The following is a 14,250-nucleotide window of genomic DNA, read 5'->3' as shown; positions in this document are numbered from 1 at the left end:
ATTTGTAAAATTTTGCCCACACTGCCTCCTTTATGTACATGTCTTCTTACTGGTTTAGCTAATCTACACAAAACTGTTTTTATGCTGTTGTTTCCAGAAAGCTTGCTTCATTTTTAATTCCCCTGGTTGTCTTTCTGCATTGCCTCAACAAAGCAGTGATTAAATGCAGCTGATAAATACAGAACAGCTGGTGCTGTACCAACCTAATTGTGACCTGTCTTTCCTTTCCACGTTCAGTTGGCCTTGTGTTTTCCTTAAAAAGTTTTTTATAATGGTTAGTTGAAGAACATCAGAAAAGACAAAACTAATGATGGGGGACAGTCTTAAGAGAACATGATACAAGTTAGTCATAAACATCACCTAAGACTGCCTCATTTTTGAGGGAATAGAAAAAGCATGGAGATGAAACATCATGAAGTAGTTAGTGGTCTCATTGTCAGGACTAGGGAACACAAGCTACCTGTGTTTCTATCTGTAAAATGGGAATGTTATTTGCCTTTTCAGTCTCAAAGTAAAAAATAAGATAAGTCCTTTGACTTACTAGTTAAGTCCTTTGAAATAAAAGCAGTTGTAAAAATGCTAGCTATTAGTATATGAATATTTCTAAGGAGAAATGACAGGATCCAAAATGTTTAAAAAATATATACCTGGATGAGGAATTGATTGATGGCTAGAGGTGTTTGCTTTTGTATTTTGATTTTCAGGTTGCCTCAACCTGTTGTGTTTTTGGTGTGGTTGCAACCCCAAATGGCATATATTTCTGCTCTGAGTCTCAATGAAGAGAGTCCAGAGATATTGACAGATGAATTCTACCAAACTTTAAGGAACAAAATATAGAGAAGTACAGTAGGCTAATAACTAAGTTGCCTCCTTCTGTGATACATACATAAATACAGTGTTGTTTGATAAACTAAAAAAAAAAAAAGAAGACAAAATTGAGAAACAAAACTGTAGAACAATATCATTAAGTATTATTAGTGGGGAAATACTTTAAAAATACTTATAAACAGAATAGAGGAAGGCAAACATATATTCATCACACTCAAGTAGGATTTATAAATAAGATTCAGTGCTGTTTTAAAACAATCTCAGGAAAACAATGTGACATCAGCAAGAAAAAATAAAGAATATGCATTTAGACCTAGATGCAGGGAAAGCTTTTGATAAAATACAACACTCATTTTAAGTTAAAAACATAAAAAAAGAATATTTTCATAAAGATTTTAAAAGTCTGAAACCTGTGTGTGTGTGTATATGTGTGTGTATGACAAGCACATTCCCATTAAGAACAAATATTAAACTTCCTTGTTTAGCAAAGAAATAAAACCAAAAATGAGTTCCCTTAATTGGAGAATGGCTGAAAAAACTGTGAGAGTGTGTGTGTGTGTGTGTGTGTGTGTGTGTATGTATGTATGTGCGTACACATTTTCATAAGCAGTAATATTCCATTACAATATATGTGTACATGTATAATGTGGAATGTTATTAATACAGAAACTACAAATATGAGGTATTTAGAAAAACATGAGATTTCTATAAATGGAAATAAGCAGAATCAAAAGAATGATACACACATAATTGCAACAATGTAAATTTTTAAGAAATCAAATGAACCTGAATAGCAAATAACTGAAAAATGGTGGTCCCAGAGAACCAATAATGAAGTCTGCCTGGGACTAGTACAGCAGAGTATAATATACATTATCAGGTGAAGTTATTTTCCTTGGTTTTTTGTTTTCATTGATATAAGGGAAAGGTTCAGTCTGGGAAAGAGAGGAGAGAAGAAAGTTTTTCCCCTTCCACACGCCTGGAAATGACTTCAAGGCAAAGACAAATAAACATTTTTTAAAAAAATAAGCATTAGTTAAGCTCACTTTGGCTATTCCTGTTCAATAGTTTTAGAACTCTTACCAATAGCAGTAAGGCATGACAAAGAAATCAAAAGAATGAATGTTGACAACGAAGAAGTTAAATTTATGTCCATTTGCTCATGACTCAGTTGTAGGCTTAGAAATTAATGTAGACAATAAATGATTGCTGTGGATATATTGCATTGTGTTGTATGTAGCATGTTGTCATAAAATCATGCAAATATCAAGCTTTTAAAAATTTTTTATTATTTATTTTTAACGTTCTTTTCTTTTAAACTTTTTGTTTTGTTTTGGTTACATTTTGAGTTCCAAGCTGTCTCCCTCTCTCCCTTCCAACCCTATTAGAGAAAGCCAACATCTAATATAGATATATAAATGGAACCACATAATGCATACTTTATATGTTGCTTCTTTCTCTGGAGGTGGATCGCAGTTACTCCTTGAACAATGTTGCTATTTCACTCTGCATTATTTCGTAGAAATCTTTCCATGTTTTTCTAAAAACAACCTGCTTATCATTTCTTACAGCACAATAGTATTCTATCACAATCATATACGGCATCTTATTCAGCCATTTCCCAATTGATGGCCGTCCCCTCAAGTTCTAATTCTTTGCCACTACAAAGAGAACTTTTATAAATGTTTTAGAATGCATAAGTTCTTCTCCTTTTTCCCTGATCACCTTGGGAAACAGATCTAATAATGATATTTCTAGGTCAAAGGGCATACACAGTTTTATAACTGTTTGGGCATAATTGCAGATGGTTCTCCAGAATGAATGGATCAGTTCACAGTTCCACCAGCAGTGTTTTAGCGTCCCAGTTTTTCCACATCGCTTTTAACTTTTTGTCATTTACCCCTTCAGTCATTTTAGCCAATCTGGTAGGTGAGAGATGACATCTCAGATTTGTTTTGATTTACATTTCTCTAAGCAATAATGATTTAGAACACTTTTTATCTAATTATATATAGTTTTGATTTCCTCTTCCAAAAACTGCCTGTTTATATCCTTTGGCCATTTATCAATTGGGGAATGACTCATATTCTTATAAATCTGACTCATTTCTCTATATATTTGAGATATGAAACCTTTATCTGAAAAACTGGCTACAAAATTTGTTTCCCAGTTTTCTTCTTTTCTTCTGAGTTTGGCTACATTGGTTTTATTTGTACAAAACCTTTTTAATTTAATGTAATCACAATTTTCCATTTTGTAGCATCAACAAGCATGTGTTGAATTTCTGTCTTGTACCAGGCAGACATTGAGACAGATGCTAGGGATTTTTTTTTTTTAAGGTGGTAGTTCATCCTATGCCAAACAGGCATACAGATAAGAAAACTGAAAGGCTTAGCTAGGTTTTAGGGTAGGTTTCAGCTGAAACTTTTGTGTTTGCATTCTCACAAGTTTAGTTATTAATCCCTTTTTAGAAATATGTTGGGGTTGATCTTTGTAAAGGAAAACAAATATGGGAAAAAGGTAAAATTAAAAAGGCATTGCTACTAGGCCAGGTAGATATATTATATAAATCTGAAGGGAAAGATCCAATTATTATCTGTATAATTTTGGTGAGGAAAAGGAGATATTTGAGGTAACTGAAATAGTTCAATAGATCAAAGGAAAAAAAGTCCTTTTTTTGAAAGGATTCATCTTACTCAGTTGAATGAACATTTGCTTGTAAATGCAATGTTAAACAAAGGTCTCTGTGCACTTGTGTTTAAAAGTAATGTTGTAGATAATCATATAAATGAATTTTAATATGAAAATGATTTTAAGATCTGAGTTTTTTCATGGCACACTTTTCAATAGAATAGAATCCCTATGGTACTGTTCTCTACAAAGCAAAGACTTCTAAATCATCCTTTATTGTAGATGGTATCTCATGTTTTATTTGGAAGGTTATGCCATTAAAAAGAATATAAAGCTTATCTAAATTAGCACTCTTCTCCTGAATTTAGTACTTAGAAAATAAGAACATACTTAAATCTAGATTTCAGTTTAGATTAATCTAAATTGGAAATTGTGTCTCAGTTTCAAGATGTTTCATTTTTTATTTTAAAAGAAAGAACTTCTTGCCTTTAAAAAAAATTTCTTAGATTCCAAAGTCTTTCCGAAATTTTCAAGATGGAATGTAAAGCAGAAATGGTGACGCCACTAGTGACTAATCCTGGACACGTGTGTATCACTGACACAAACCTGTATTTCCAGCCTCTTAATGGGTATCCTGTAAGTAAAAATGAGTATCACATTAGTGGAATTCTTATTCAGTGATCCTTAAATAGTATAGCTTTAATTCTTTGCCATTCAGTCATTTTGAATTTAAGTCTTAATTACTTAAGGCAGGCAACAAGCATTTATTAAGAGCTTACCATGTGTCAGACACTACGCTAAAGTGCTAGTGATACAAATACAAGCAAAAAAAGACAGATTCTACTCTCAAAGAGTTTATATTCTAATGGGGAAAGTCAACACATAAAAAGGAGCTTTATGGGGAGGTGGGGAAAATACCCTACTGGGACATGTTGATAAAGTCCACAGAGTTGAAACTCAGCTGGGAGAATGAAGCCTGGCTGACCTGGGGCCTTCCTCACATTGAAGGCCCCTGCAAGCTCACTGATGGGAGAAGGGAGCCAATATGATAGAAGGAGGAGAAAGCCCCAGGAGCAAAGGTAAGAATGTAGAAAGCTCTCTACAGGCATGCCGTAGCACTGTATTCCAGGAAGGAGGGAAGAGCATGGAGAGTACAAGATGTATTATGAAGAGTAGAGGAAGAGTAGGTAAGGGAGACAGAAAAAATCCACCTCGAAAGAAAATATTTGATGGGTTTATTCTATAACAGTTGTTTGTTAAGTTCTTGCTATCTTCCAGAGACTGTGGGTTAGGCACTAAAGATAACAATTTTTTTTTTTTTAATGAAACAGTCTCTGCCCTCAAGGAGCTTACATTCTAACTGGAAGGACCCACTAGATTTTCTTGGGTAATAGCACTCACTTTGTCTTTTTGCTTAAGAGTGAAAATGAATATTTGCTGTATATTTATATACAGTAGGTATATATGGGTATCATTTTATTCTTTCGTCCCTACTTTATTACATAAAAATCACTAGATTTAATTCTCTTTCAAAAGAAGTTCTTTATTCATTTCATCCTCTCTAAGGACATGCAATAAAGGATTCTCGAGGCTAACAGGTGGAGTTACTGTTATAGAGCAAAAACAATTTCTTCCTTCTCAGATTTACTAATAGTGTTTGGCTACTGGTTCTAGTTCCTGCTAGGCCAGAAATGGAATTGGCAAGAGAAATTCATGTTCTAAATTGAAACTTGTTAAGATGTTTAGCATATCAAGATCTGGCCCTTTTTAAAGCCCACTAAAGAACAAGATTTCTAAAATGGTCTAATACGTTCGAGTTGATCTGGCAAAGGAAGCTGAAGTAGTTAATAGCGCCCTTAGTCTTGGAAAACGGGAAATTTTCCAGTATCTCTTCAAATTCCAATGAACCACCTAGGATTTTTCTACTTGGAAGGTAGTGCTATTAAAATTATATCCACTAGGTGGTAGGACAAGCTAGCCAAGACTTCTAGCCAAGCCTCCTCTTGATCATACAGCTTTGGGCTTTCTTTAATGTTCTAACAAATTGTCTTTTGGTAATTACAGCTCAGAGCATTAAGGCAGAATCTTTCCATAAAGTAATTATGATAGCCTGGGCTGGAAGCTCTTGAAAAGCTTATTTATATTACTTTGATTTAAGCAGTAAAGTATTGACAACTCCTAATATTCCTTATATTAACCTCCACTTTAGTGATTCCTATCCAGTTGCTTTAGATTTACTGTTTAGTACTAAGTTTTGCCTGGTAGATCTCAGTGTTTTGCTGCTCCCATGAACCCCTTCTCTACGATGTCTTCTTTCTGTGATTTACAGGGACAAGTAGTATAGTTTGGAGTCAGAGGACCTGGGTTTGAATCCAGGCTGTGTTCATTACTTCTTGTCTGACATTGGTTAACTATCCTCTTTGGACTAGTTAGACTAGATGACTTCTAAGGCCCTTTCTAGATCTTAAGCTCTGTGGTCCACTGGGAGGGAGAGCACAATAATGTACTTTCCCTCCATCTTAGGGCAAACAAAGCATCCTTTATCTTATCATAGCCATCAGGGACTCTACTGTTGGGTTCTTCACCATCTGATTCAAGGCTTCCATAAAACAAAAGTAGCTCCTCATTAAAAAAAATTAAGTTTAATTTGATCTTTGCTACAGGTAATTAGGGTGTAAGGGGAGAAAAACTCCGTAAAGGTAAAAAGAACTTTGAGAAGCCATTTCTTTCTTCCTCACAGTTGTATTAGAATTTAATCTAATTTCTCAGAAATTATAACTCTGCTTATTATTTTTTAAAGTTATGAAATTACTGTCTTAAAGAATGGGAACAGCTAAGAAATACTTAGTTTCTTACTTAAATATGCCAGCATTTGATTCTTGGGGTTCTTTCTCTTAAAGAAACCTGTAGTCCAAATAACACTTCAAGATGTGCGCCGGATTTACAAAAGGAGACATGGCCTCATGCCTCTGGTGAGTAAAAAAAGCACATCCTTGATTCTTCTAGATTAATAGTTTACATTTCCTGAGCTAATGAAACAAAGAGCAGAACATAGGAGAGAGTGATAGATTTATAATTAGGGAGACATGGGTTCAAAACCACTTCTGACATAATTTTTGGCAACTGTGTCAATAGTGGTAGTTCTCACACTGATGAAATTAAATCCCTGCTCATTGATGGAATGACACATCTTGAGTTTACTAAGTCTGTAAATTCACACTAATTTTCTGAAAAATATGACCATGCTCTTCCTTGGCATAATCTAGCTTTCATTCCTTTTAGATGAGGTGTACTAATTGATGTACTGTGATAAAGTGGCTTCCTTTTTTTAAGTTTTTTTTCTCTAAACTTAACAAATACTCACCAAAATGAATACTCTCATATCCAAACATAAAAGGAGGATTGTAGATGAAGCTTTGACTCTCTAAACCATATCACTTATTTTTAAAATATATGTAATAAATTCAACATGTTATTTTCAAAACTGCCCTCCTTATCTGTGCTTCCTTCTGAACTCCAGTTCTATTCTTTTTGGTGTATTTGTGTTCACACACACACACACACACACACACATCAACGACCCTTTAAAAAAATGTGTTTTGATATCAACACCACTAATCCCTATCTTCCTTTCCCTCTATTGAAAAAAGAATAAGAAAGCCATACAACAACAAAACATAGTTAAACAAGCATGAGGTCATGTCTCAAATTGGGTGTCTCTTCACCTTGAGTCCATCATCTTTCTGTCAATGAATGAATAAGGTGCTTTATTGCAAATCCTCAAGTCATAGTTGGTCATTGCTTTGATCAGAATTCTAAGCCCTTTAAAGTTGTTTTTTTTTTTTACAATATTGTTGTTATTATATAAATTGTTCTCCTTCTCTTCACTTTGCTATGCATCAATTTATACAAGTCTTCCCAAGATTTTCTGAAATGGTCTCTTTTATAATTTGTAATTATAACTTCTTTCAGTACAGTAATATTCCATTATGATTTTATACCAAAATTTATTTAACCATTTCCCAATTCATGAGCACCCCCTCAGTTTCCAGTTCTTTGCTTTTTTCCCCCTTGTAATTCTACTTCAGTTTAAAGATTCTTTGAAGTTTAAAGATTTTTTTGCTTGTGAATATTCCCTCTGTGTCCTCTTCCTTCTTAATTCCCCTCTCCCCCATTCTTGCCCACTTCCCTATGGATTTGTTTGTATTCTTACATAAAGCTCTGTGGGTGTGTTTGCCTGGTTCAGGTAAAGGTAAATTTCATCTGATGCCTTCTCTTCCCACCCTTCCATACACTTTTCTTCTCATTCAACTCAATAGTAAGTTCCATCCCATTCTTCCACTTTTCTACATTTATGTCTTCCTTTTATCTCTTTTTTCTTTCCTCTTTTTAAACCATCAGATCAGAACCAGCCTATGCCCTAAGTCTTACTTTGTCTTATTATATTAGTCTTATTTAATTCCCTTGATGTCCTTTGAAAATATTAATGTTTCAAAGGCTTGCTTGTTTCTTCTCCCCTTATTAGAATATTGTCTCACAGAGCCACTAATTTCTGTTTGCAATAGTTTGATTTTCAGAGTCCATTGCTACCCTCTGTTCTAAGCTGTTTATTTCTAATTCTTTCTTACGAGTTTTAAATTTTATTTTAAAAAATCTCTGACTTCATTTCTTCTAGGTGTTGATGTAGTCCTTGTGGAAAATCCATTTTTTTCCTTTGAGATTTTTCTAACAGTTATTGCTAATAGAGCAAGAATTGTTCTCCTCTTCTAGATTTACTTTTTCGATTTTTCTCTGTAGTAATTTTGGAGAGTGATCTGTGTCTTCTTTTGTTTACTAGTATTTCTTGTCTTAGTTCCTGAATTGGGACTTTGTGCCTGGGCCAGACTCTCCTCCTTGCTCCACTCTTGGGTGGGTAATCAGCTATGCTTGATTTTGACCTGGATTCCTGAGATTATCTCCACTTCTTCAGTTGTGTCTAGGCTAAGAGCATTTGTAGGCTTTAACACCCTCAGCTTCAGATTGTTTCATCTTTAGGACCTTTGATAGTGTCTTAGGACAGAGTGCTGTGGTCCTCAGAGCCCCTGGACCAGGGTGTTCTAGTTGCTACTTCTCCCAGCAGTGTCAGTACTATGGATTACCGGTTAACTCTGGATCTTTTGTGGGGTGCCTCTACATACAGAATCTTGAAGACTGTAGGTATCTGTAGTTGGGTTAAGAAGCATTTATCTTGTCTGCCTGCACTGGCACTGAATTTTCTAGTAGGTTTCCTTTCCTCTTGGCCATAGACTTCTGGCTGACTTTTAAGGTAGTTTTGACATTGATGAAGTCACTCACTGTAGTTTCCCTACAAGTGAATCTCTTGATCACTGTTCATTCTGGTGCAGTGTTTAGGTCTTTTGTTGGTTTGTGGGAGCCGAGCTGCTGGCCTCCGTTGAAGCCCGAAGTCCAGCTGATTCCTTCCTTCTAAAAGGGCCACTCTGTAGCAGTGAGGAAGATGGTCTTGTCTTATAGGTCTAGGCACATACATGGTGACCTTCAGTGGAATATAATTAAATTAAATCTCTAGCTTTTTACTCAATAACATGTGTGACTCCATTGTACCATTCTCTTTTACTGTATAGCTAGGTATAAAAGTAAAATTAGGGAGATAAAGGTGAGTTACTGTATGTCTTACTTGGACATGCCTTATACTACTTTCCATTGACACTACTAATAGAATAAATACAATAACCCCAAACATAATTCCCAAATCATACTACTGAGATGCAATTTGTATACATTTCTTTTCCATAATCCTAAACTTTCCTGTCTTATCCCAACTGGAGGCAGAGACCCAGTTAGCACTAGGGAGAATGAGGCAGCAGATAATCTGCTTGAATATAATTGAAATGTAATTGTGGTTATTTAGATGGTTGATTTAAAATACTTTTGTTGGTACTGTATTAAATTACCATGTAGCTTATCAAAAGTGAAATGTAAAGTGCCACAGTGCTTCCATAAAATTTTAAGACAAAGAGTAAGACCAGATTTGGTACCCATTGTATACATGATGCTATATCCTACACATGAGGAATGTTTACAACACTTAATGTAGTGATCCTTGGCATCACTCTTACAGAGATCTCCAAAGTACTTACCCCTAGATTTGTGGGTACAAAAAAGCCAAAAAATTAAAAAATTAAATTAAAAAATTGAAATTTTTGTTATGTATTTTGAATGTGGTTATGAAATGAATATAATGTCATTGGTTTTAATTTTTCTCTCTAACTTTATAGGGTCTGGAAGTGTTTTGCACAGAAGATGACTTGTGTTCTGACATTTACTTAAAGTTCTATGAATCTCAAGATAGAGATGAACTCTATTTCTATATTGCAACGTATTTAGGTTTGATGTTAACTTCTTACTGTGTTCTTACTAGGCTGAATGGTTTTAGCCTTTCTGCTTCAGTAACTGTGTCAGTGAGTAAGAGGAATTTAACAAAATATTTAAAATTATATCTATGTAGTTTCATTTATTTCCCCTAAATCGAGAGTTTTTACCTTAGAGCTATGAAATATTTTTTAATATTTTGATAACTATTCAAATATGATTAGTTTCCTTTATAATCCTATGTATTTTACTATATCCGTGTAAAAAAGCATTTTCCGTAGAAGAGGTCCATAGGCTGCCAAAGGAGTCCATGACATAAAAAAAGTCAAAAATTCATGTTCTGAGTAATAACCGTAGTTGATTTACCTCTTATCTAGGATAACAAAATTTAGCAACATGAAAGCAAAGATGTATTAATTTTTTTTTCTTCACAACTTTCATGTATTGCTTTTCTTTAGTAGAGAGTGTTTATCTAATTCTTGATAAGTTAGCTTTCATTTTGGAAGTAAGTTATTACGAAGCTACGTCAAAGAAATTTCTCTCTTGCTATATTAAGTAATTCAAATTTTGCTTCATAGTATGATTAAAGTGCATTAGTAAATCACATTTTGATTATTGATTATGGTAACAGTTACATAGCTGAAAAGAAAAGGAAACTTAAGAATTATTTAGTACTAACAAAATGTTCCTTCTAAATAATAGCATCTATGTAGCACTTTAAGGTTTACAAAATGCCTTACAAATACATTGATCCTGACTATAATCCTGAGAAGTAGGTACTTTTATTATCTCCATTTTGCAGATGAGGAAACGGAGGCAGACAGAGGTCAAGTGACTCACCACGGTCACATAGCTAGTAAGTGTCGGAGGTAGAATTTGACCTTAGGTTTGCTCTCTCCAGGCCCAGCACTCTCCAGCAAACCACTGAACTTCCCCTGAACTACAGTCTAATTTTTTTAGATTAATAACTTCTTCTCCCTCCCAAATAAGAAGGCATTCATTGAACTTTGGACTTCCTCACTTCAGTTCTGAATTTATGAAACCCAGAACAAGAATCCCTATTAGCTCAGTCTTTAACAGGTAGTCTTAATTATTTGTAGGGGTTTGGTAAATTATTTTTATATAATAGAATTACCAGAGGATAAACAGTAGCCAAGTCTTGATTACTGTGAATATTGAATCCCCATGTCCTGGTCAAATTGTAGTTTTCATGGAGCAGACTAGGACTTTTACTGATAATACTCCCAATTGAGTTTAATATCTCTTTGTATATAGTGGCTATTTTGTAAGATAGAGTTAAGTGTATGCTTCTTTAGAAGTAAAGATTCCCCTCAAGCAACTTATTCCTAAAAATGCAACCCATCTCTTTTTGTTCTCATGTGTAAACTCTTCAGCTTAACTCTGAATGCATTGATTTAACTAATGGTATAAATTTACTTACACTTCTTGCTTTCTAAATTTATTCAGTTGTACTTTTCATTTTATTTCCTCTTAACATAGAGTGTAAAAACCGCAACTGTCATGAGTCCTAATGTTTTTTTTAGTCACCAAATTAGGACTTCCTCTACCTCTCCCCTCAAAATGTGGATACTACCCTCCTTTTTTCCTAAGCTTTCATTGTCCAGATTATGATTCAGATAATTTGCACCTTTTCTGGGTTGAAGATAGGAGAAGATAAGTTAGATAATTAAAGTGTTTTATTTTAAGAAATCTTTCCTTGTAGCTATTTGAGAAAATTAGAGAAGAAACTTTGAAATTGCTAGGCTATGTGCCACATAAAACAGAGCATGGGATAGTGTCAACAGTAACTTGAAAGGTGTGGTGATGTAGTCTCTGCTACTGGGGAGGCTTAGGCTGCTAGATTACTTGAACTTGAGCCCTGGACTTCAGCAGAGATAAAGCTAATTGAGCCCTCACTAAGTTAGATACTCAAATGATGAGTCCCCAGATTGAGAGCCCACCAGATTGTATAAGGAGGCCACAAACAGAGCAAGTCAGAAACTTCTGTTCTGATCAGCAGGGATGTTAGGCCCATATTTGGCTGCTATAGTTCAAGCCTGGGTGAAATAGGGAGAAATGATCACCCAGTAGATAAATGAAATAGCTCAAAAGTAAATTTGCTAAAGAAGATGGAAAATCCAATGCGTTTACCCCAGATTCAGGGTCTGACTGGTTATTTGGTGTAACGCAATTTTTGTTGTTGTGTTTTTGGGTGGTTTTTTTTTTGGTATTGGTTTTCCATCATCTTTATGCCCCAGTATGAAAAACATTGCTATTTGGTGAAAGATCATTTTCAACCGTCCAGCATATTTTCTCAGATGAACAGCCTCGTTTTCTTCCTTTTGCTTCTTGTACTAGCAAGATGTAGTCATTGGCAAATAATCAACAGTTTTCTTCTTCCAAGTTTGAAAGAAAACAAGGAAAGAAGGCTTTTCCACCCATGTTTTTGTATTAAGAGAACCTTGTTATCAAATGCCAGAAGTGATGTGACACTTCCTCAGAGACTAGTTGGGTAGGATCCCTTGCCAGTTATGTGTTGACTTAATGTTTTAAGAAGTGAGAGTTGATCTCTTTTGTGGAAATACTGAAGTATTTTGCATGTTATAAATTTCACTAACATTTAAAAGAGACAGCCTTGGAGCACTTTATAATCTAAGCAGAAGGCAAAAATGGTGAAAATAAATGAATTAGCCTACCATTAAAATTCCTATATTGGTTATCCTAATTGGTCAGTTATCTGGAAACAAATGCTTTATCTCCCAGTGTTTTTTTTTTCTTTTTAGAAAACCACGTTACAGAGCATACTGCAGAAAGTTACATGTTGCAGTGGCAGCGAGGTCATATCTCTAATTATCAGTATCTTCTGCACCTCAACAACTTAGCTGATCGGAGCTGTAATGACCTCTCCCAGTATCCTGTGTTTCCATGGATAATAAATGATTATTTCAGTGCGGAATTAGGTAAATAGCATATGTATATTCAGATAATAGTAACTGACGCTGTTATAACACTTGAAGGTTTCTGAAAAGGAGGGTGATAGGCTGGAATGCTAGTTGGTCATCCTTAGAATCAGGAAGGCCTGGCTTCAAGTTATGCTTCTAATACATACTAACTGTGTAACCTTGGGCACACAGTTATAGATAAGTTGCTCCTCAGCATCTGTGAGGATAATTTCAATACTGGGAGTTTCCTATAGATGAAATACCATGTCTGGTATCTACAACCTCTCCCCCCCAAGAAAAAAAAGTGATAAAAGATTTGCAGAGTGCTTTACAGATACTAATAAGGAAGTAGTTGTCTTTATCTTTTAAAGAAGAAAAATTGATTCTTTTGGGGAATTACGTTGATGATGTGTTGTCTTTATTTTTCAGCTTTTGATCGCTATATTAAAAAATGAACACTCATTGGCAATACTTAGAGATCCTAGATTAAGAGCTGGAGGGGAGCTTTGTGGTCATCTAGTCCAACCCCCCCATTACTTTAGAGGTATATTTTAATTAGTCAGTGAACATTTATTAAGTGCCTTTATTATGCTAGGCACTTGACTAAGTGCTAAATTTTAGTCCTGGTTCAACCTCTGGGAAACCAGCCTTTGTGGGGAACAGAGGGTCCACTGCCAACAACTGCCCCTCGCAGGACTGGCCCAAGTGAAGTAGTGGGGCACCTGAGGCAGATACAGAGGTCCTTGTGTGCTTGGCAAGTCAAACTGCTGCCACCACCATGACCTTCATCTGCCCTCAGATGCTGATGGAGATAGCCCAAGACCTTGAATACAGCTGTGCTTCTAGTCCCATGGCAAATGGTTTAACCCAAGAAACTGATGGGATTTTATCAGTGGAAATAACATTTAAAAAGAGACATCACAAAACAAACCCAGGGACTATATGAACACAATTACAAGACACTTTTTGCACAAATAAAGTCAGATTTAAGTAAGTGGAAAAACATCAATTGCTCATGGGTAGTCCGAGCTAATAAAAATGACAATTCTACCTAAATTAATTTACTTATTTAGTGCCATACTAATTAAATGATCAGATAATTATTTTCTAGAGCTAGATAAAATAATATCAAAATTCATCTGGAAGAACAAAAGGTCCAGAATATCAAAGGGATTAATGAAAAGAAATGCTAGGGAAGGTAGCCTAGCACTACCAGATCTCAAATTATACTATAAAGCAGCAATTATCAAAACCACTTGGTATTGGTAAGAAACAGAAAGGTAGACAAGTGGAATAGACTTGGCACTCAAGACACAGTAGGCAAGGAATATAGCAACCTTCTGTTTGATAAACCCAAGGACCCCAGCTTCTGGGACAAGAACTCACTGTTCGACAAAAATTGCTGGGGAAACTGGATAACAGTGTGGCAGAAACTAGGCATAGACCCATGCTTGACACTGTACACAAGAAAAATGTCCAA

General features: G+C 35.1%; 1 protein-coding gene across 4 annotated transcripts in view; it reads left to right on the top strand.

The window, feature by feature from the left end:
• NSMAF (neutral sphingomyelinase activation associated factor) overlaps positions 1 to 14,250 on the top strand; it is a 65,275-nt gene that overhangs the window by 25,652 nt on the left and 25,373 nt on the right. For 3 of the 4 annotated variants that reach the window (XM_072604642.1, XM_072604641.1, XM_072604644.1), the window contains exons 10-14: positions 3,966 to 4,095; positions 6,360 to 6,431; positions 9,735 to 9,843; positions 10,631 to 10,684; positions 12,612 to 12,788. In XM_072604642.1, the coding sequence (XP_072460743.1) occupies positions 3,966 to 4,095; positions 6,360 to 6,431; positions 9,735 to 9,843; positions 10,631 to 10,684; positions 12,612 to 12,788 (542 nt within the window). The remainder of the gene's footprint in view (positions 1 to 3,965; positions 4,096 to 6,359; positions 6,432 to 9,734; positions 9,844 to 10,630; positions 10,685 to 12,611; positions 12,789 to 14,250) is intronic. The other variant, XM_072604643.1, reaches the window with a different exon arrangement.

Source organism: Notamacropus eugenii, chromosome 4 (genome assembly GCF_028372415.1).
Source record: "Notamacropus eugenii isolate mMacEug1 chromosome 4, mMacEug1.pri_v2, whole genome shotgun sequence".
Classification (NCBI taxonomy): Eukaryota; Metazoa; Chordata; class Mammalia; order Diprotodontia; family Macropodidae; genus Notamacropus; species Notamacropus eugenii.
This window is presented reverse-complemented; position numbering and strand designations above follow the sequence as displayed.